General features: G+C 42.3%; 1 protein-coding gene across 2 annotated transcripts in view; it reads right to left on the reverse strand.

Annotated features, from left to right (window-relative positions):
* Window positions 1-23,812, reverse strand: part of insrb (insulin receptor b) — a 54,089-nt gene extending 30,277 nt beyond the window's left edge. The window contains exons 1-2 of one of the 2 annotated variants that reach the window (XM_053854806.1): window positions 22,621-23,812; window positions 6,782-7,333 (exon numbers count right to left, since the gene is read on the reverse strand). In XM_053854806.1, the coding sequence (XP_053710781.1) occupies window positions 6,782-7,333; window positions 22,621-22,711 (643 nt within the window). In that variant the 5' untranslated portion in view covers window positions 22,712-23,812. Of the gene's footprint in view, window positions 1-6,781; window positions 7,334-10,475; window positions 10,543-22,620 lie in introns of those variants that run through there. The other variant, XM_053854807.1, reaches the window with a different exon arrangement.
* Window positions 23,813-24,928: the final 1,116 nt, after the last annotated feature.

Genomic DNA, 24,928 nt, shown 5'->3' on the forward strand with positions numbered 1-24,928 from the left:
AGGCATGCTAAATATTAGCTGCGCTGGACGTCACTCTGCCTAGTGATACACACACAAACACGCCGTCATGGGAGAATAACTCACTACCTCATCGTCTATCTTGGGAGCAGGCTCTGTTGCAGTTCACTACAATCTTGAACCTTCATTTTGGAATCACTCATTTTGCCGTTTGGGGCTGACGCGGCCTGAAATGACGGTCATCTCGGAATGTTATTTCCCCTGTTCCCGGGCATCAACACGCCTTTGCTTTTCTTACAAGAATTATTTGCTTCAAACACACATTAAATAGTAAATAGAAAAAGTGGTAAACATTTTTGGTTTCCATGTAGAGCAATTTTAAAAACAGCTGAAAATGCAACAGCTTTGTGGATATTAACGCTAAAATATCCATCTAAAAATAACCCAAAGCTCCAAACGTAAAACACACACAAATAAAAAAAGAAAAAGAAACCGCAAACTAGATTGCAAAAGACACGGATTCAACATTGGATTTGGATGAGAATTATTTATTGTTATTTCTGGTTGAGGTTCAAAAATAAAATATGATTTCTCTTTGAATAGATGCGACAATTCCAACATTGAAAAAACGTGTTGATTGACCGTTGGCAACACTCAATTCTGATGTTATTTTAGCATTGATTCAATGTCTTTCAACCTCTACATCCAGATAAGAACATTCAAGATAATAATAACGCAAAATCAACAATCTTCATTTTCCTCACTCATCCTGCATGTAAACAATTGGCAGAGGGAAACATCATTTTTGCAATTTTGTTATAATAATAATAATAATAACAGAGGAAGTCAGTCAGCCAGAGGCAGACATTCTACATCCTTCTGAATGAAAATATTTTTAAATTATCATATAAACAGTATCACATTGATTTTTCATAAATTATCATATAATAATATCTTATAATAACAATATAAGCATCAATTAAGTATATAATTAGCATCAATATAGGTACATTCTGTGTATAATATTAAATGTATTTCACTGAGTGTATTCAAGCTGAAGTTTTGTATTGCCACTTTGTAACTTTTTATTACTGACACTATTCTCACTAAGCGGCTATTGTGCCAACATTGTGTAAACTTGCAAGAGAGCAAAACATCAATGTTCTATTTCGCTCACACATGGCATGAATGCAAGAAGAATAGTGTCGTCTTACTGAAATACACTGCACTGGCTCAGAAATAATAATCTTCTGTGGTTACTGATTAAGTCAAGTCCATTTGAACACAAAACAACTGTGTTTTGATGGAATGTTGATGAGGATTTGGTCATTTTGGGGAAAAATGCTCGGTATGGTGACTAGTGAGCAGTCATGGGTCACAAATGCGCGTACAAATCACAAGACATTTTTCTCCTCCAAATTTTTTTTTTTTTAAATCTGAACAGCTATGAAAAAAAAAATCCCTCGCACAGTGTATTCCGTTTAAAGCAGAGTGTCCCTGCTGAAAACTTCAAATGACTTTCGCATAAGTGGGGTGGAGATGTGCACCAAGTGGAACATCAGCCACACACTCAAAGACTATCTCACACACATTAACCCTGCTCGCAGGATAAAGCAGAAAACAGATGCAACCTGTGACATATCCAGACACAAACTGAAATTCACACAACACAAGCTGTGGACATGCTATAGCCAATCACAAGGCGGAATAACTCCCATGTGCACCAATCACAGACACACACACAAACACAAACACACTGTAAAGGCGGCCATCTTTAGTAACAGGAGCCAGAGCTGACAAGTTTGGTCTATCATTTTGAGGCCCAGAAATTCCTGCATGTCTGCATACCACAGCGTGCGGAGGGAAAGAAGAAGGGAGAGGGAGAGGGAGAGGGAGAGAGCACAAAGCAATGGAACAGAAGGACAGACGGGGAGGGAGGATCGTTCACATGAGGAGGAGCAGCGCAAACGGGAAAGAAAAAAAACATGAAAAATGGGAGTAGCACAAGTCACTGAAAAATAACTCAATGGTTGTGATCGAGATGAGGATAGTCACATGATGGGAGAATAGTTCAGGGATTCAGGTAGGACTTCAGCCTTCTGGAGAGGCGTTTAAATCCAGCAGCCATTTTAATGCACCTGTGTGGCCAGTGAGCGACCATCAAAACGACCATCCGAGAAATTGAGGTATAAAACGTCCCTGAAGTTTTAAGATGAAAAAGTAATTGGACGGAGAGGAGAGTGTTGAGCATGTGTCACTGAGTTTCACATAAGAAAAAAAACTCATCATCCGATCATTTTCTCAGGATGGAAAGTTTGGCAAATAATTTCAAGGATAATTTTTGTCACATGTATCTTAAATAGTAGGTAATAATAAGAAGCTGGGCCATGGTTTATAAAGGAGGACAGAGCGACAAAGACATTCAAGCCACAACAAATACCCCCTTCCTCCAGTCATTCACTACCAGTTCACCCCTGACCTTGGAGGGTCACCAAGAGGTCACATTCCCCCAATAACACTCTAAGCATCAGAAGCTCCCACCCACTCTCTTAAAAGGTTGTGTCCGAAATAAATGCCCAACACTGACAAAAAGGTTTCTGAACCGGACCATTCAGGCTAACTAAGAGTGACATCCACCGTCAAACACCCAGTTTACTCGGAACAATCTCCTTTTCCGAGACGCCTACCACATTCTAGGTAGCACTGATGTGGTCGGCCTGCAATGGCTTCAGTTTGGAGAGGAAGGATTCAGGGAACAGAGTTGTTACTTGTCATCAAAGAACACAGCTGACGGTTGAGTTCAGTCGGGAAACAGCTTTGCCACATTTGGACTTGGACGTCACATCAAGGAGGGAGAGTTCACATGAGGATAACAAGTTCAACTCAAGAACACTGACTTTCAGAGCACTGAGGTGGCTTTGACTTGATAATGCAGATTCTCAAATAACCCCAACCAGAGATCAGATGTGGCGGGTAACATCGGGAAAAAGACACAGACAAGACACAAAAACGAATGACCCGAAGTTCAGACAAGCAGTTGCCCAGTATAAATAAAATACATGCATTTGTCAAATCCAATAAAGGGCAAGCGTGCGTAAGTGGTTACCAACCATGTGACGCACAAATACAGAATGTACATAGCACTATCAGTGTGAAAGTTAAATAAATCTTGAGGAAAAAAAAGTTATTTTTCCATTTAGTTTATAGTCATTATAGCCAAAAGTTTATAGAGTTCATATTAAATCTGTTTGTTTTCCAACAACATTCCAGCTCAGGTTACTGAGGCTGAATAGAACTCAATTACTTAATAACTTCATGACTTGTGTTGAGACAGGATGACAGAAGCATATTTTAACTACTTGCCGTGCCACAACCACATTCAAAAGGAGCCACACACATAAGCAAATTATGGAATATTCTTACCCAATGCTAGAAGCCAGTGTATGGAAAATAAAAAACAATACGTCACATCAACAGTGCCTTAAATTTTAGTAACTAAACTCACTTCAAATTAATTTCCAAGCACCCTCTATGTGGACTCTGGAATACAAGGACAAAGCGAGATGACCTCAAAGGTGAATGTCATGGTTTTCTTGCTTCCAAACAGTTTACTGAATGAAGAACTTTGTTGACTTGTGTGACATCCATTACAGTTTTCCCTCACTGTCGCGAGTCAATCTGAACATTTCCTGCAGCGCTGGGCTTCACCCCAGGACACAGGTTTATAACCCGGCAGAGGGAAGCTCTTCAGACAAAAGCTGGAAGTTATGAGGAAGTCATTTCACAGCAAAGGTTTCAACAACTGCGGGCCTGCCAACACGTCTCCCTGAAACAGTCAGTTGAGCAGCACAGAAGCACAAAAACAGACAGCAACTCCAACGGGGAGGTTATAGGTTTGTCTAATGTGCTGTGCAGGCAAAAATATGATATCCTCATGAATCCATTCATAGCACACATACTGCCCTGGAAACAATAAACAACATGCCTATTGATTCATCCTGACTGTATCCTGAGAAGCCCTCTTCCTTCACCATATGTGCCGGCAGTCCTGCGGAAGCGGCGTGGGCAGCGGTGTCAGTGCGCTTCTCTCATAAACCCCAGCGTACAGTGGTGCTCTACTTGGCTCGGAGAACCGCTGTGCATTTTTGAGCCTGTGTGTGTGTGTGTGTGTGTGTGTGTGCTCCTGAGCATGTATCTTATATATTCATGTAAGAGTGTATGTCTAGCAAGGACAGGATGTGGGGGTGCCAGCCCATTGATTAGGAGTCTTCCAGATCCCTGAGGCGCTCAGCAACCAATGTCTGCCTGCTACTGTGTGTACAGACACACACACACACACACACAGCTATGCAATGCAGTGATGCAATATTTCAGTGCATTTTCGTGACTGCAATATAATAATAAAAAGTTTAGATTTGGAATGTAACGTTGCTGATCTGCCCTCATTTGTCACTTTATCAATTTAATCCCATCCACCTGATTCAATCTCCCCATTTCACATGAAATAAATCCTCATGAATATGAGGAAAATAGATTTTATTTTACTGACCTATTGCATTTTATCCCTATGAAAAGTACATGTTTTTCTTTTGCTGAATGTATGAAATAGCAGTAGTTGTCATCAATTAAAGGAATGTATTTACACTTTACTTACACTTTACAAACATATTGTGCGTTCTAAACATCGGCCAGAGTGCCAGCCTACATTTTTCCCCACAAAACAGAACTAAAAGAGGTTTCAATCTGAAATATCAGTGCCGATATGACTGTTGATCATGACAGGCAGCTCGACATATATTATATATTTATATATTTTTATATTTTAGCAAAACAATGAAATTAGATGTGACCCGACATTAGTGTTCAGTTTCCAATATAGTTATAATGTTACTTAGTGGGTTGGTTGAACAACCACGTTCTAACGCCTTCATGACCGTGCTTGATCTCACTATATTGATATATGTGCGCAAATGTGTAGTACCTCATGTGACCATGAACTTGACTTGTAATGCCACATTTTCAACACACTTGCCTGCCGACTTCTGTGTCAACACTGTCCATGTTATAACCATAATGTGACGCCTTAGAAGCTTGACTGTGTTGAATAAAAAAATAATATTTGCTGTGTTTTAGTCAGAAATCTGCCACAATCGGTATCGGCCAAAACAATAAGAATTTGTGCCCCCCTTAACATGTTTCATGTTTGTGGCTGGAAAAATGAACACAGAAATGTTGCTTGTCGCACAATGTGTCACAAAAACAAATTCACTTTAGTAAAGTTTTTCAAGGTCACAGCATATGCGAGTGTGTCCCCACGCCACTCAGTTATGAGCTTCACATATAACAAGGCAATAAAAGCACTGATTCAGCAGACAGGCTTGCTAACCAGAGAGAATGAAAACCGAGTCAGATCGGATCCTCTTACACGCCAGTTCGTACTGCCAACATGTTAATTAAGAGCCATGTAAGGTTCAACGTGAAGTCTCTGGACTGCGTGTGCACAATTAAACAGTGTTTTCCGGCTCTTAAGTAGCATGTATAAGATCAGAGGAACGCAGGCTTTCCTATAGCTCTTACCGAAGGCAACTGTAAAAACACAACAAAAACAAACCTGCTGTTTCCACTTGCACATAAACTGTCTAATGTTCTTCCACCCTGCTTACATGCACACCCCCACCGCCACATGCAGACTCACGGTTTAACATTCCCTGAATTTAAAAAAAAAGTCATCTTTATAAAGTAACTCTAAACCCGTGAGATTTGTGATGGTGTACATAAGTGGTTAAAGACACCATCATGTGATAAAGTTCAATAAAAATACCGGCGTAGATGGGTTAACCCACGTTTTAACAACTTGAAGCTGGAAAGCCATCTCTTGCTCTGCTATGCACTTAACCACGTTTGGATATACAAACATTAACAGTTCAGAGTATGCATACGAGACTTATGTGCGGCCCACACACACACAGCAACCAGAGGTCAAAAGCAATTGCATCATCTGCTAGAAACGGCTCTGGCTTTGACACCAAGCTCCACTACAGCACAGCCCTATCACATGACATGCGTCACACCAGCACTCCTGGCCTATTTGAGGCAAAAATAGAGGAACACAAGCGCACAAAACTTGCTTGAAATCCTCAACATTTACCTTCACCATGTCACACGCCACTGACCACTCGCAGAGCATTAAAACTACTTGACAATCCGACACAAAACCTGTGTAAACTGTTTGTGTGAGAGCGTTGGTGGAAAGAGATGGCGGACACTGGGAGACTAAACCACAGCGAAGGCTGTTTCCAGTATTGTTTTCAGCAACAGCAGACCTGGCAGGATATTGGGGATCCAATGTGATGCTGTGCATCACAGATGATGCATAAGAATAAACATTACTGTAGTAATTATACTTGTTTGCCACTTCTCTCCGGTCTCATCTCACGGACAAAAAGTTTTTTTGGACATCAATACACAAAATTGTTGTGGTAGGATTTTCCCAGCATGTTTTGCAGTCGTTGTTTCATATAAAGGTGATTCAAAGGGGAAACAAATGCCTTCCACTTTGTGGCAACATTGTATGTGTGATTTTTAGGGATCTGACTTTTTATGTTTTTAATTTAAAGTTCTAGCACTCTACTACTGCACTCTCATATATAAGCTTTGTCAGCAGAAGTCAGACAGATTGTGGAGTTAATATCCCAGCATGTCTGCACTCCACAACAGTCAATATTCATCCTGTGCTTTCCATAAATGGCTTTTAAATGTGGTTTTGTCAGTGTTTTTCAACTGAGTAAGAATTGTATTCCTGGTGAAAATGCTCAGTACTTACTTCTCTGGCAGTGGTGCTGCGACCAGCACCGTCCCCTGAAGTGTCCGTTGATGGTGTTTTGAGGGCAGTTGGATTGACCTGGAGAGCCCTTCCCAAGGCAGACATCTCCACATTCCCTTTCATCCTTATTCGCCACGATGTAGTTGTCCTCCACAGAGTCGAGGATTTTGGACCAGTCCAGTGTAGCCAAGTAGCAAAGATCCGGATTCTTCTCAATCCTCACTGCACCTCGGGTGATATTGGTGAGATTGTAAAGGCCCACCTCCTTCAGCTGCAGCATCTCGAAAATCACCAGAGCGTAGTTGAAGAAAAGGTTGTTTCCTCGGATCACTGACAGGTTGGGGAAAAGCTTCGAGAGGGTCTCGAGACCATAAACCCTGAACAGCAGCACGTAGTCGGTAACCACTTGAAGCTTTGGGTAGCTGAGATTTCGAAAGTCCTCAATCTTGGTCTTGAACATGAGCAGAATCTTCAGGTGGCCCTCGATGATGGTGCAGTTTTCTAGTGACTGAAGGTTGCTCACATTGTTCCGGATGTCCTTGCTTTGGCAAACTGCATGGAGAGAGACACGGGTTTTAAACATGTAGAAAATGTAGAGCAAAAAATACACAACCTTTGCAGTACAATACACTCAAACCCTTTGGCTTTCTGGTAGGTTTCATTTAATAAGCCATATTTTTCATCAAACTTAAGACTTAAAAGTGAATGTGAACATAAAACATTGATGTCCACTGATGTGCTGCATAATGAGGAAAATGAGAATTTCACAACATCAACGCTCTGGTGATTTCAACTGATGGTAGCCATTCCTGAAGCAGCCACACAACCAGACCGCTCAACTATCTGACGGCCCCCAGCCGCACACCTCTCTCTCTCTTCTAGGCTCCAGTTGAATTACTCCAGAGAGGAAATGATTGTATGGAACCGTCTGATCTGAATGGTGAAGACAAGAAAGGGTTAACAGAAATGAAGCCTTGAAGCAAAACGCTTATCCATGCTCATTCATACACTGTGCTGCACATTGGCAGACACCAGGCCCAATTTGAATCAGCTAATGCGTGCGCACTCACACAGACGCGCGCGCACACATAATCACAAATGTAGAGCAGGGAATTCATTCGGAGGAGGTTGTTGTCCTAGTCGTTGTAGTACAGCAGCGAGAGCAGGTTAAAAAAGACCACTAAAGTCCATTAAGTATCAATTTTTATCTCGCAGCCCATTCGACTCACACTGAATACAGATATATGAAGGAGTTTTTTCGCTTATCGCTTCATGCATTTTACTTTAAATATTGGATCACTCATCATCATTTACAAAAAAAAACATGTCGCAACTGTCAAATTTGTGTAGTAAAATACAAAATATAAGGATAGAACATCACTTTTTTTTAATGCTAATTTCTATGAGAAACACAGAAGATATTAAGAATGAGGGAAAGTGCACACTAAGGAAACAATAGTTCACAGGCACTGACAGGCCTTTACCCATTACTTAGGCTTATAAGGACATTGAAAACAGTCACGCTCTAAGCAGGTGTAGCAACGAGCAGAAGTGCAACTAACAGCTATTTTGATAGTTGACTGGTCACTGACAACCATAACAATTAGTCCACGAGTCGGCAAGTCTCACCTGCGGACTGAAGAATGTGTGGTAACTAAAAAAAAGGAAAAACCTTAATGTAAAACTCTGAACTCTTGTAAAGTGTTAAATGTTGTTTTGAAGTTGTATTTTTCTCCATACTTGACATTTTGGGTTGCATTGGTCTAGGATCCTTCGCCACTTCGCCTCTCACTCTGCCAAGCCGAGGAAAAGAGATCGATGAAGTCATGACTTGTCGACTCATGATCCTCGTCGTAACTTGATAGTCGATTATAGTTATATAGAGAATGTCGACTAGTTGTAGTAACAAGTGCTTGAGCCCATTAGATACACTTATCTCACATTTCTCTCCAGCCCTTTCGCGAGATCTTGAGGAGGACTGTTAAGAAGGTACGACCAGCCATCACGTACTCTACGTACTATGCCATCTTCAGTTGTTCCTCCTCCTCCTCTTCATTGTCACTTCATCTCCACAATAGGGCTGCTAAGCTAATGTAAACAAGCCTGCAGGATTCTTAACGTGCTACCTAAACTATAGAGACAATCTAACGGAGAGCTTAACCATATAGATAAAAACAAACATAGGTCATGTGGGCGGACTTGAGCACTTAGAAAAACTAGAAAAAAAAAAGAGAAAAACAATATTATGGCTGTAGGTTGGTGTGTCTGCTGTATTATAGATCAGGCATGAAGACTTGAATATTCATTAGACTGTTACGATCGCAGCGTTAACTATATTCAAGGCTGCGAAACATTGGCCTGAACGTGACGGGAAACTCCAAATGGCCACTGCCCTTGTATGAGACACGGATAGTATCAAAATCATCAACACACAAAAACACAGGCCACAGCTTCTCTGTAGCAGTTAGTGTTCCTGGTGACAACAGCAACCTTACACCCGTCTTCGCCTCCTGTCTTATCTCCTGGACACATCAAACACAACTGTCAGCCTGCAGCGCAAAACAGATACCTATTGTGCAACATAACAAACTCCATTACGCAACAGCAAAGGGCCAGGGTGCAACACACCTCCGCTCCGCTCTGCCCGTAATGATCTTCAAGTCACACACGGGGCACAAACATGACCTTTTACCATTGATGTTTTTCTATGAAGGAGACAAGAATATTTGCCTGGGAGAGATAAATACTGTGTTTAAGCTTTGGCGTATTGTAATAAAGATCAGGAGCATATGTCAAGTGCCATGTTGGAAGCGCTGTATTGGCAAAAATAAATGTTTGTGGGCTATTGAGGGTGGCAGCCAAAAGCACTGCTGTTGGCTCCCAGTGCAAAATGGAGTCTTGTTTTCAACTGACATGAACAAGGGAAGAAAAGAGGAGCAAGAGAGGGAAAGATGTCGGTCATCGGGGGCAGACAGGGAAGAGGAGGTGTTGCGCGGGGAGGGGGGGGCTGCGTTACGTAGTTTACTTGAGTGCGACTGTTTCCTTAAAATAATGAGACACCCCTCTTGGTCCGCTCACAGGTTTCGGAGCAGGGGGACAGAGGGGAGAGCAATGAGGAAAAACAAGGGTGGGGAGTAGGTTGTGGGCAAAAGAGGAGTAACAGGGTGAAGGGGGGCAAAGACCTATGCAACAGAGGGAGGGGTGAAAGTGTAACGCGAACCATGGCAGGAAGAACCGTGACGTAAGAGACCTACAGGACGGTTGGTGATCACATGCATGAATGGAGGGTCGCTATGGACCACAGCGAGATGAAGGGCAACACACACACGAAGTACCACCTACCAAGGGAGAAGGGGGAGAGGGGAACCTACTGGACACAAACAGTTATTGCCACCAACAGCGTTACATGCGTTTATTTCTACAGACAGAAATATATGAAGCCCCATCATAAGGTTATTTTCGGGTGGTCGATGACAATTATACAAACCTGTGGTTAATACAGTGAGCCACCGTTATCAATGGTATTTTTCTGAAAAGTCAAAAATCCTGGTGGATAATTGGCAGACCAAGGGAGGCCTGCTGGAAGACAATGACTGGGACCCGTCCGTCGCCTCCCTCCCGTCGAGGACCACCCTAAAGCAGACGGCTCGGTGCTCTCACTGGCTGAACAAGAGCTCTTCATTAGAATAACAACCCAATCGGCCTCTAATGAGCCCGGGGCAAAGGCAAGGAAAGAATAGAATCATGGAGCAGCGACTGGAACGTACTGTACAATACGTTCGACATCTAAAGAAACGTGGGAGGTTCTCCCGCCTTGTGCGGATGACACGTTCATTTGGCAGAAGGAACTAGGACAGCAGGAGAGATACAGGGGGTGTCGGACCAACAGGAACGGAGAACCAACAAGCCAGACCAGGGTCGAATGAGGGTAAGTCTTGGGGACAGCACTGCACCATATGTACTGTAATCACAAAAACACCACCGTAGTCAGACGCTTAAATGGCATTTCAAGTCGGGACTCTCTTTTTTAGACCGATTATGTTGTTAAAATGGACTGACAGCTGCATCAAAGAGGCCCTTTATTTTTTCAACCATTCTGCCAATGTCTTGAGAAATGAAGGCAAGAAAAAAATATATTTATCATTTTGGTTTTAGGACAACAGCCAACACTCGCAGACACTTCTGTCATCAAAGCACAATCCGTTTACTCTGTTGCCATTATACTGCAGAATTATTACTTCAAACATCAGTGAAACTGTATCAGAACAGCAGTCAAGTAAAGTGGATTTGAGTAAAGTAGGGTGATTAGTCAACCTCATTTAATAATCATTGCAATTTTCTGATGATGTTGATCAGTGCTGGGCAGACTTTTTCAGCTGATAGTCTCAATGATCTACCTACCATAAAAATGCAACATGTATTTAAAAAAAAAAAAGAGAATCCTATGTTTTACTTGTTTGTTATTCTTTCTGTCTCAGCGGCAGGTTCAGAAAAAGAAGCTACAATTTGGTGGCTGGAGCACAATATGCAAAGCATTGAGAAACTGCTGGAAAAAAAGTGAAAATTTGAAATAAAACTTTATTAAACCCAAGTTACTTTTTGTCTAATAATAAAACAAAAGAGGAAGATGACTGCTTATTTCTTCACATAACTCAGGAAGTTGTGTGGTCACAGTTCCTAGTGCACAAACTCATATTGCACATTTGTTCATATTTTTCACTTATCTATAAGATGCAGTCTACGCCGTAGAAGGGTCAGTGATTTACACATACCAGCTAAAAAATGGTCAAGAATACGTGCCATTATCAAAACAGGTCATCATGGCGACATTTAAATTACACTCGTCACATCAAACTGATGAAATTATAGCCTTAGTTCTGTTAACCTTTGAGGGCTCACTCTCAATTACATATTCCACTGAGCGAGCACTGTGATTGGCCGACTTGACTGCACAGCATCATGGGAACAGGTCGTGCTAGGCGGCTAATCTACATAGAGATGAATAAGTTAGTTTATTTGTCATAGTTGAAACAGACAACACAACTCTCGCACGTTCGCCATCTAGTAGTGCGATCTACCAACTCTACTTTCGTGATCGATGGTAGATCAAGACAGATGTAATGGCCAACCCTAATCTAGATTATCAGATAGGTAATATATTCCAGATAGGTAATATATTCATTAAAAACTTGGATACACCTCACCTCATGCTGTGAATCTGACTGGTGTGGGCAAAAATGCCCCAGTCCAAAATAACAAACAAATCTAATAAACTGATTATTTGCTGGTTTAGTTGCAGTGGTATTATCCTCCAAGCTAAAAGTTCTGACATGGCATGAAGTCAGTTCCAACTCATTGCGAACTCAACACATTTAATATGTTATACTTATTTGGATTGTTTTGTTGTCGTACTGTTAGTTTTCTGTTTGTTGAGTGTAGATCATGTTCTTTGCTGCATAAAATTTTTATTTGTTGTTTTTTTAATGTCAAACTGACTAAATAATCTGTAGTTTTCATTAAGAACGCTTCAAAAACTGGCATTTTGAAAACAAATGTAAACATAATCCAGAATAATTGAATTGAATGATATGAACAAAAATATTTTTGCCATATCGGCCAGCTATAGGAGCATTAGGAGAGGTCAGCTTTCGGGACAAGGACCAGCCGACAGTATCTGGACGGGTCACTCGGTGCAGACTGGCAGTGGTTAAAATGGATCAGAGCAGTTTTCAGAGAGCCTGTGGCTTCCACTGCAGCTGAGGGCAGCCGCATGTCAACTTAGCATGAAACCAGACCTGGGCAGGATGTGTCCAGGTGGCAGCTAACTCTGGACTGCGAGAAGTGTCCTTCTCTTGGCCGCCTACGTAACTTACTGATTATAGATCAAGTCAACAGCGTATTTGCTGGACAACCCCCTGTGTGGCCATGCTGTGACCGCAGTGCCAAGTGGACTACCAGTGGAAAAAGCATTAATTTGTTAATAAAGCATCAGTGTGGAAATTCCTGGGAACTGAAGCCAGCTCCATGTGAACCACTGCCAAGCCGTGGCTTTGAAAGTGAAAAATGATGCAGAGAATTAGCAGGAAAGGTCCTGCAATGAACAAGTAACAACATGCACCTGAAAACTACAAAGAGTTGAGGACCAGAATCAGCAGGCCACAGAGGAAAAACAGGGGATTTTAAGAAAGTTAATAAGATAATAAGCTGAACATTACACTGAAACAAAGAGGGAAAATCGCATCTACATATTGTCTAGAAGATACGTATTAAGGCGGACTGTTGTCCTTTTGAAATATCGGTTTCACTCACCTGGGAAACGACACAAAACAGTACCTTGTATTCCTCATAAAAAACAAGTGTAGCTGAAGCCGTTTGAACAAGCATAAAATCTGCTGTGAGGAAGTTTTACTCATCCAATAAGACTGCAATGCAGTGGTATACACCGACATACCGATATTACCCCCCCACACGCGTTCAAGTGAGGGGCCATTTTTTAAAAAAGATTAAAAACATTACCTGGTTCAGGTCATCCAAAATATCACCTATCAAGTTAAACCACAAACTAAGACCAAGTGAAGGGCTATAAAAAAATATATCTACTTGGTGTTCAAAACAAGACACCTTTCTGAGTTGAGTATTTTGTCACCTCTACTGATCGTGTCACCTGATTATTTCCTCACCACATGGAAGAAAATAGTACATTTCTATGAACCAGACACTGAAAAAGCAACACGGTTGCTCAAGTGATGGTGATGAGTCACACCTCAGGGAGCTTCAGATAAAATGGAAGCATAAAAGAAGCGGTGAGAGGAACAACACCTGTCTCTCCTCTCCATCGCCTTGGTCTCTTATTGAGAAGTATGGCACAAGGAGCAGGATGAGCCTATTTATAAAGAACGCTGGGTCCTGTTACAGCTATGGCATGTTGCGATGTCTTGTTGAAGGAAGGAAGACACCTGAATCACATTTAACAGATCAGACCAACCTTACTGACTCCATCACCAACCAGTGCACAGCAAGACTTATAAGAACATTCAAAACTTGGACAGAGGCGGCCGCTCCAAAATAGCTGTAACACTAACCATGAGACCATGAGAAAAATCCAGCAAAAACATCATTGAATTATTAACATTACAAGTCTCAACATGGCCGACTCAAACTAGCTACACAATCTGTGCACAAATTATTATTTTTCTGCGCATTTACTTTCAGAACATAAATGTCTCTCCATCCAAACAGCCATTCAAATCACTTCATACAATCATCCAAAAAACATTTCAAGTATTGTGGCCTCACCATAGCACGCTGCTGAACCAGGTGGTGCTCCAAACAAATAAAAAGACTAGTTGGGGGGGAGCAGCATTCCAAACATATTCAACATTTAGGAACAGACAGCAGCAAGTAATCAACTGCAGAGGCTCTGCATAAGACAAAAAAAACACAAACGTGTGTATTACTGATACACACAATGAGTCCGCCTCATGAGTCAGACTAAAACTTAACAACTGTCATTTTTCAGACTATTTTTTTGTCTTGTTTCTTTCTTAGCATTACTATTTCAACAGTAATTGTAACATGTTGTGTCTGCCACTTTAGTGAGTATTTTTTGTTCCTCAAAATACATTGAGAGAAAATCGAAAATATATTTTGAAATTAATTTCCTTGTAATATTTCATGAATATTGGTGCGAAAGCTTTATTATTATTTAAATTCAAATTAAATCGCAGATTAAATGGAATATTTTTGTAGGTTTCATGGCATATTTGCACTTCGTAATATCCTTGCCTCCATTGAATCTAACGGTTCATTTTGTCCTTGACACTTAAGTTTTTTTTTTTTCATTACGTTTCTTAGTCATCGCCGCCTTTCTTTTGGCATGATGGCCCCTCACAACAGTCAGTTTATAATGTGGCCCTTTAGGAAATTTAACTGCCCACCTATGATGTAGGGCCATTGTGAATGAGTTACATCAATATCTTCCCTTTATTATTGGACCCTCTTACGAGCAGTTTTAAATTAAATTCAAATGGGTAGATGAACAGAGGGATGATCCAGTTGGAAACCTTGAGAGAGGAATGAAACAGGGAGGGAGGGAGACATGGTAAAAACGGAGGATAAGATCGTTGCGAGTCCAGTCCAGTTTAATGGCTTGTTTGTCTGGGCTGTTAGACCACCAGCTCGCACTGGCTGCAGCAGGAAAAACTCACATCTACGCAACGCACACACACACACAAAGCCCTTTCCATATCTGACCCACTCCCTACCTTTTTCCATTGCTCAAGCTAATAACCACAGTTTCAGCACCTGCTCCAATTTGCCCCAAAATCCAAAATGAATCTCTTGCATTTGATCAATTGCCTCTCACATCAAAGCAACAGGTGACATGCACAGTACCTGGGTTATTAGGTTTTTCTTTCACAGATGAAACAGGAAATGGCCAAAGGCTTTCTAAGGCTGCCCATCTTTGTTGATCTGTGCTCAGGATATCCATAAACACACGGCATGGACGGATATATTGACGTCAGGCATCGACGCCACCCAGTCAACAAATCACTCTCTGTTACCGTGCCTCTGACGGACCAGTCCCTCATTAAGGCCATAGAACTATTGTGAAACGACTTTTACTCATGAAGATGCCATTTAACAGTAATGTCAAATTCAAATTCACATGAAAATGTAGATAAATTATGCAATATTCAAGCGGCTACACTCCCTCGATTGGTGCTCGGGCGTGTCACCCCATGCTTTTCCCTGAATGGGCTCTCTTCATTCAGCATGTTTACATGGCAGTTGAGAAAATTGAATTCTCGCCTTAGTCCCACGATGGCAGACAGATTATTACTATTTATTATGGTTTATAGTCAGACGGAGCTACCTCGATGGTCAACTTAATGGTCAAACTTTAACGCTGACATTAACATCATAAGGATAATAAATATTCTCTAAAGTTTTCACTACATTCAGAACTGACCAAGCAGTCAGTCGATGACCTGGGGTGTCAGGTGGGGAATGGGCTGGGGTTGGGTCTGTGGCCACGCTGTTTCAAAATCCTAGCTAAAAGAAACCTGTATACTAGGAACCACTTAGTTTCTAGTTCCTGCTGTGTGAAAATGGATGGGAACGATTTCATCCACAAAAAGGTTCTGGTACCAATATCATCAACAAACAATGATCAGAATGATTCCCTCACCAGGTTGGGTCAAACAGGTCAGCTATTCATCACAGTGAGAAAGTCAGCAGGATGCTCACGGCTGGGCAGGTGTATGTGTAAAGCATCATCTCTGCCCAGCTGGGGAAAGCAGGTTTAAAAGCAGAGCAAAAACCATAAAGGAAGGGGAGAGAGTCGTTGTGAGAAAGGTGTCAAATGGATGGCGTTCACACCTTTAAAAGGCTTGAAAGAAGAGGCCTTCCCACCCCATACAGGAGAGGATTAGGTGTGTATGTGTGCGCATGCATATACGCGTGTGTACCCTTGTGTGTGTGTGTGTGTGTGTGTGTGTGTGTGTGTTTGTTCTTGTACTTCTGTCTTTGTGAGAACCTGTATGAGTTTTTAACATTTTGGCCGATCCTCACTTTGTCAAGGCCTATTTTGAGGGTTAAAACTACAAAATATTTGTTTTAGATGGTTAGGTTTAGGGGGAGCGGCTGGGGAAAGCATCATACCAATGTATGTCAACGATGGTCCTCACTAAGCTAGAAAGACAAACATGCACATGTGTGTGTGTCCGTGCACATCTGCAGTGTGAAAGAAAAACAAATCAGTAGATGAGAATGAACCCACTTGCCCTGCAACAGAAAAGCATACAAGGACATAGAGAGAGAAAGGAGAAGGAGTGATAGGGAGGATAGGAAGTAGCAACAGGAGAGACTACAAAAATTAAAGACTGCTCAGAGAATCTGTGACACACAACAGTGTCCTGTGTGTCCCCTTTGGACTACACCACCTGTCCATTACATGTCGTGACCAAAATTCATATTTTAAGTACTGACTCACCTGCTGCGGGGGCTAGTTTCCTACCGTCGAGTGAAAAGCACTATCAAAAGTACATTGGAGGATTTATTCGATTGAACAACACCAATTGAAGCCAAAGCCTGTGCGGATATACAGTATTTGGCAGCATATAAAGATCATTATATTCTATACCGGCAGCTTCCTTGAAGGGCTAATCCTTGGCCTGCATTTCAAAGCTAGAGGCCATTCCTCTCCTAAAATAAAAAAGTTCGACCAACATTTCCGACCCGACTAGCAACATGTGTTACTCATGCTGCTGGAATGTAAATCTGGGTGAAGACTCGGTGTGGGCTCAGTGTAAACCTCTATCAATGGTCATTAATTGCCAGGGCATGGGAAGACAGCGGGACGTGTATGTGGACGTGCTGTATATAAAGAACGCAGAGTATCTTGTAAAAACATTGAGTCTTTGTGAGTGTGTCGTAAAGTGACAACCAGCAAGCAGTCGCAGGGCTGTGTGTCAAAAGACCACTTCTAAGTCATATGACAGTCCTCAAAATACATTTGAACCCATCGGGGTCATTTACCAGCCACTGCAGGCTGTCGAACAGAGACACACAAACGGAGAAGGTACTTCTGAGAACCCTCACACTGATCTGTGTTCGGCACAGCTACAAAATAATGAATGCCAACAGTACTAAACAAAAAATTGGGAGGGGACTATGAGATCTTCAATTATTTACAAGCATCACATGATTCATTGGTGAGGAGTAAAGGACAGCACCAGTGTGTATACAGTATTATAAACTGTGCAGGTTCTAAAAGAGGCTCATCATCCCTTGAGGTTTTGAACACGGAATATGAGATTTTTCTAATTCCCACAGTGATAACTCTATCTGTGGCCCCACATATTTGTTGATAACTGTATGATAGAACGTCCTCCGTCTGGTTCTGCTGGGTGAAGTCACTGACCCAAAAGGCAACATGAACTATCATATTAAATAGTTGCAGCATGGCGTAAGCGGCAGTGTCTCCTTGATACACAACTTTTCAGTCCAATGAGCAGAGGGTAGGGTAACACAAATGGCAATTGAGGAAGCCCTCAGGTGCATTGATAGAAAACAATACACAGCAAAACACAATATTCAAAGCAGTCACTTTCATTTGGTTGAAAGCGTTTTATTGTTTCACTGTGTAAAAGATTTGGAAGTCACGCGCCAGCGCTCATGATGCACGCTATCTTTTAGGTATATACGACTCATTGTACTCAATATTGGTGTGTGAACAGAGACTTTAATTATCAGGGGGAAAGTCCCAAAGGAAGGTATAAAATTGTACTTTTACAGAATCAATGGAGCCTGTTTGTAGCAAGCCACAATCAACCGCTGATCGTAATGGAAGTGGGTTGCGACTGATGCATGACTTGCCAGCTTGTAGCCATGTTTTTAATGATTATACATTCACATTTTTTGCAGGTGGTTCATCAAAAGCACTATATCTGCTTTGTACGGCTCCAGTCAGGTCTGGTACCCCTAGATTTCTCCCTACACTTGTCTGTGCTGAACTCTGTTAAGATTGGAGAACACAAACCAATTCCAGACTAGATGTACTGGAACTATTACGTGTTCTACTGTGACAAGCCCAAGGTTTTTCCAGCATTTCCTGAGCTTCTACAACATTGGATATTGTGTGAAAACAAGCCTCATTACTGCAAAGACTTCACTATTTCATCATAGTGTATTTTTATATGCAAACTACATGCCATAACAAATAAAGGAAATGTAACCATAAAAGAGGTTTGTATTCTTACGCTCAGAACGCAGATATTTCATATGAGAGATTATGTCGGATTACATTTTATTGCAGAGTGTAAATGAGTTCACTGTTTCAAATATGTAGTAATCCATTTTATAAGAAATTTCAACTCATCCAGATATCCTACAGCCTGAACTGCAACAGGTAGAGTTAGAATTTGGACCTATACTTGAGCCTGATTCTCAATAGAATAAGTAAAAGACACTAAAGAAGTAAGAACCAAATCAACATGATTGTCTTATTAAACTTTATATATTTCAGAGAAAGAGTTAACAGAGCAGAAACCAGTATATGTGCAGCACAGGTGTTTACTTGAAAGGATTATCTAACTGAAGTCAAAGGTCAGCCAGTGTTTGTTTGTCCCATCATGAGCTGCCAATGTAAAGTTGACTGGGAGAGCAAAAACAGACATCGGCCAGTTGAAAGCAATACGAGTATCGGTCTCAAAACAACTGATTTCCTATAGACGTACATATTGGTGTAAAGTGTAACCGATCTGCTGAAGCCTGACTTCAAGATCCTGGTGTCTGTTGGCTACTCAGCAAGTGTAAACGCACATTTCAGTAGTCAAAACCACACTCATTACATACTTTCAACAACACTTTGTCACAGTCCGAGTGCATTCTTCACTAGATAGTTGAAGAATGAGCGTTTTTAGATTCATCTACAGGGCACCAGAAGTTGTCTATACAGAATACCAGGCTTTTTAGCAAGAGGGGTGTTCTGGGGACGCCCTAAATTTCTGATCATTAATCCCTGTATAGTGCCCTAATCGTAGTGCTGTCAAACTGGTTTCTTCCCAGGAGTTTGCGGAATTTTATCGGAATTCACAGATTCTCATGCCATCGGGCGCCATATTTGTTTTCAGGCAAAAACTCATGGTTAATCACATCTGCATGGAAGGACGCTGATATTGATGGGAAGAAAGCAAGGGCAACCTTGTGCTCCTCCCAGTGTTTCAACTGTTTTTGTCAACTTAAAGAGGAGTATGACAATGTCTGGCCTTTCTTGCCAATAGTTGAGGACTCCGCCTTTTAAGGAGGCCCATTAAGGATGTAAAATGTGCTCTTCTGTGTTCTTCCAAGTCACCTTAAAAGGTAACAGAGCGCAGATCAACAGGTCTGCTCTTTAAAATACATGTCATATGCAGGCTTATTCACGCTAGTAACCAATTAGGTAGCCTGGTCCCACAAGGAGAAATTCAATCCGACTGTGCTGGAAACATGTATTTAAAAGTCTGACTGGTGCCAGACTAAGGAACAAGTTGGTCATCTGTGCCGTCATGTGAGACCATGAAAAACACTAGGAAATTTTTTAATCTTTCTGGATTATTTCCTTAAAAAATAAAGACAGTGGAGTAACTTCAATGAGTCGGACGTGTGCGCACATTTGTGAGAATGGGGAGGGGAAAGCAGCTATCTAGCTAGTGCAGCTAACACCCTGCCCACTCTTGAGCCATGTGTTTGAGAACAAACTGTTCTCATGTGCAGCCCCATGCAGACACATAGGAAAACATGCATTGTCCGGAAGGAAGTGGGCCGGTCAGGGGCTGAGAGATGAGATGGTGCAGACAGCACATGGAGGCCAGGGCACACACTGACGGACGTGCACACATGGTGGGACGGGAACAGGCACCTTCCCGGTGGGCCACTTCAAACACATACCACAACATCCATGGCAGTGTCAGAAAACGAAGAGCTCCTCGCGATCCAAAAAGACTTCCCACGCAAACGGTGAATGCTTTTAACATTTCTGCCCAATTAAACAGCCTAAATATATCCAGGGGAGCTGGACTATCACAGGAGACGTAGTGGAAGTTGTCGAGAAAACTTTGCCACTCTGCCGCGGTCAGAATGCGGTAGAAGTTTACAGAAGCTAAGACGGTGGAAAACATACAGAACGTCTTGTGAATACATACATGTGCAGGGATACACCGTCCCTCCCCGGCAGAGCTGTGCTTACAAGCCTGAGAGGAACATGAAGGGGGCCCAGCTCCCAATTGCACAACTTGTTTTTCACGTCGGACCAAGAGACAGCTCAGCAATTACTTCAGAAAAACAGTTTGCCGATAAGCGCGACAAACAGGGCTGTCAAAATGAACTGACACCTTATTAAAAGCCTTTACAGCATTCTCCAAGGCTGAGTCAGAAGATCACTGTCACATATCAGAAGTGGTCGTCTCCTCCCATGACTGAAGATGTCAAGCGGCATGTGTGTTCAGAATGAAATATTCAAAGCATTTTGGCTGTTGCCTCTACAACCGCCCTCAGGCATCAACATCATCTTCCACGTGCCAAAAACGGGCACTTCCCAGAAAACTGTGTGAATCGAGACACACAGGTACAGAACAACAGGAGGAACAAGATGGGAGGAGGGGTGCGGGCGGCCCAGTCTCATAAGACCCTTCCATGGGCCTCTGTTCTGTCTGCATACATGACCTGTGTAAAATGGCCAGAACATTTCCTTTGAACCTGGCAACCAGGAGCCATTTTGGCTCCTACAGCATGTAGACTGCAAATGTACGTGTTTGCTTCAGACACACAAAGCGCTTATTATTCATTTCTGCACACCACTCCTGCACATGTTTTTTGATGATGAAGAACACTCTTTATACACAAGATTACCCTTAAAATCACATCGATCTGTTCAACTGCAATAACCAAACCAAACATTGAAACGTATTTCCAATCCAATATATTGAATAAAACTACTGTAGAATTGCAGGAAAACCATTACCAACTTTGGAGGAAAAAGGACATGTGTTTCTATTTCACTCTGAACATTAAATAATTTATTCAAATCTAACAAGGTAACTGAAAAAAAACATAATCATTCTGTTTTCCTCTAGATGTGTTCCAGTACCAGAAAATAAAAAGATCAGATGTCCTTCATTTGTCCCACAAGTCTTATCACACGCTAAACCCATTAGATATTTAGATATATAAAGTATAGGCTTTTGAAAAAGAAAGGGAAGCAAGATTGCAACCTAATGTTTTGTAAATCTGTATTCAACTTGGTACAAAATTGTTGAGACATTATTGGTAAAAAAAATCCTTATTTTGTGGATGATGAAGAGATATATAGAGATATATGTGTTTGACTTTTGAAGTATAAAAACATAGCTGGTACGGTGAACACGTCAATATTGACCTTCGTTCATATCAGATCCAATAAAAATTGCTCAAACAGTCTGAAACAGAAATGTTCAATAGTGATAGAAAACAAGGGCAATGCGAAGTAAAATCTGACAAGCTGAACAAAACGCAAGTAATATATGAACTAGACTATGAGGCATAAACTAGCATGACTTGAACAACACGAGCCGCTACACAAATCTGCCAGACACGCAAAGTGATTACAAAGTTTACGCCAGGATCATTAACCATCTGCACTATTTGGATTACACGTCATGACTCGACTGTAACGCGTGGAGTCATTGATAAAAACAACGTTCGTATATATACTCTGCCACGCAGCGACCGTGGACTAATACCGCGCCAGTCAAGATGCTTCTTAAGCGGCTAATTTGTTTACGTTCGAGTGGCTGAGCGGCGGCAGAGTTGTTGTTGTTGTTGTTGTTGTTGGGTGTGTGAGAGTCGCCATGAGAGGCCTAGCGCTCTCTCCGGGCTCATCCTGCTGCTCCCAGTGTAGACGCGCTGCAGCAGGCCACCCTCGCCCAGTCACAGCCCCTGGACTGTCCCCGGGGCTGAGGCGACCACACGGAGCTCTGTGAGTCCCTGGATATCGGGGCTGGAGACACATCTCCGTCCGATGATCAGACTTACAGTAGCAGCCCGTAACCCAAATTCACCACCGACATGAGCTCGGGTCGCTTTCTGCGCATGCGCGCCAATACGTCGCCTGTTTATATTTTCGTCAGCGTCAAAAAGTGCAAATTTTCCGCCGTAGATTATTAATTTATTCCTATATCCATTTGAATAGTGTTACTCACGACTGCATACATGAATTTCAATCGACATGCTGTAAACAATGTTAAGACGACTGCAATATGATCTAAATCAAATAAATCAAAATGCAATCAAGTATAAAATATAGATATTGCAATACTCACTTTCTCCGTTGGTAAGTCCACACTTGTAAATAACACAAGTGCAAATGATGAAAAACACCATTTGTGCTCGCAGGTTCATCGTCCACCTCATCTTGGTTAGAAAATGAGCTCCTCGGTTTAAAAAAAAAAAAAAAAAAAAAAACACAAAAAAAATCAGCTGTCAACTGTTTTTTTTTTTCTTTTCAAAGAAAATATATAGATAAAAAAAACAATCAGGCTGAGATTCAGAAGTCTTGACTCCCACTCGGGTGGGGGGGATACGAGGCTTCCCTGTCAAGTGCCTGTGTTCAGGTGCGGTGAGTGAAACTCGGACCACTAAATAACGTGATCTTCACTTCTAGCAGCACACGTGCGTGTAGGAATCTTCATTTTCCATACGTGAAGCTGACAGTCCACGTCCATCTGCTGTGTGCTGACGTTGCAATCGATCAGTCGGTGGTGGCAGAGACAATATATCCGGGGCTAGTTTGGAGGTCCCTCCAGGGTGTACGGGGGATCCATTGAGAATCACAAGCGGGTGCACTGTAGATTAAAAACGTGGCTATTTATCCAACACGCGTGGGTCACAGTTGTGGGTCTCAGCAGGATTGGCTCCCTCTATCCAGTCCACAGGTTCACGGACGATACTCGGGTCTTAGTGGGCTCCAGAGATCGTCTTTTTAAGCAGGTCCGGGAAAAACCCTGCGTCCAGGATACAGAGCTGGAGCGTTCTCCACCTCGACCTTCCAGTGAACTCGGAGCTCCACCACGCCGCCGGCCAGCCAACACGCACAAAACGGCATAAAAACGAGCGAAAGAAAACAAAGAACAAGTTGGACGGTGGTGCTCACTAGTCTGGATCCGAGCCGGGATGTGAGCTGGCTGGGAAAAGCGGCAGCGTACGGTCCACGCGTGGGTACGAAGCGAGGAAAAGTCCACCACGCCGCCTGTCTTTTTCTCGGATGAACGTTAGCTGATGGGGGAAAACAGCTAACGCTAGCAAGCTAATCCAAAACAAACCCGCGGTCAATCGCTGAGTTCAAAATGCAGGAAGGAGCGCACGCGAAACCGGGTCCGGCAGTCTCACGCGAAGCAGCTAAGGGGTCGCACAAAGACATAGAAAGACGGGACAAGTATAAAAACTTGGATTCCCGTAGCGATCGGTGACTGCTCTCCCTCAGGTTCTCCGTCTCTCTCTCTCCGAGTCTCTCACCAGTAAACAAGTCCTGCCAGTCACCTCAGCCTGGCCGCATGCGGTCCCCCGGAAAACCCGGAGCGGATCACAGCTTACTCAACGGTCAACGAAAGGACCTGGAGTCTTCGCTCAAGCGCTGCGTTCTCATATCAGTCGGTTTTAAACGTAAACACAGCACAGGAGCGGCATCAACGTGAACACCGGGTGGGAAGATTTCAAAATTCGAGATATAGACATATAGAAATACAGTATAGACATTTAAATAGTGAAATAGCAACATCTATCTATCTACCTATCTATCTATCTATCTATCTATCTATCTATCTATATATATATATCTATCTATATATATATATATATCTATATATATATATATATATATATATATATATATATATATATATATATATATATATATATATATATAGCCAGGTTGTATGTGCATTGTGTATTGCTAATTGTTATTTTATTATGTTATTTTACTATTCTATCCATATAAGGCTCATTTCACAGATAGCTCATTGTACTAGTGAACGTGCTATTTTTGCTTCTATTCCCAAAGAATCCTGAGACACTCCCGAGCCAGAGTGCAGCCCTCTCAGCGTGGTGTTTCGACTCCCGCTCACTTGTAAACAAAATGACTACATGTTGGTGACGTCCATAGATTTAGCCTCCCTGCCTCCCAGCTCCAGCCGGGGAACCTGAAAATTTGTTTCTCAATTTCAGGTTCAGACCTTACTTGCTTTATCGCGCTTTTTTCCTACGCCCTCTGATAAAACTCACTTGCCCCAAAGACACATCCGGGAGACCAATAAGAGGCAAAACTCACTTTCACTGCGTCAGTGTCAACATGAGTCACAGCCCCAGCCCTGCAGCCAGGAAGTCAAGTACCTGCCGGCATCGGTGAAGGTACACAGGCTGTTCCTCTACATTTGCATCGCAAATATTCCTGTGATAGAACGTTTCCCTGTTAACTAAACAACATCCTCCATGCTTTCGCAAACCTGCTACCTGAGAGCTGTAAGCCATTCAGGGAAACACATTGGGAGTCCAGACACAGTTCTCATGGAGCTCTGCTGGCATGCGGGACGGGGACACAGAGGTCTAGCTTGGAGCATGTTGTTAACCTGCGGA

Source organism: Synchiropus splendidus, chromosome 1 (genome assembly GCF_027744825.2).
Source record: "Synchiropus splendidus isolate RoL2022-P1 chromosome 1, RoL_Sspl_1.0, whole genome shotgun sequence".
NCBI classification, from domain to species: domain Eukaryota; kingdom Metazoa; phylum Chordata; class Actinopteri; order Syngnathiformes; family Callionymidae; genus Synchiropus; species Synchiropus splendidus.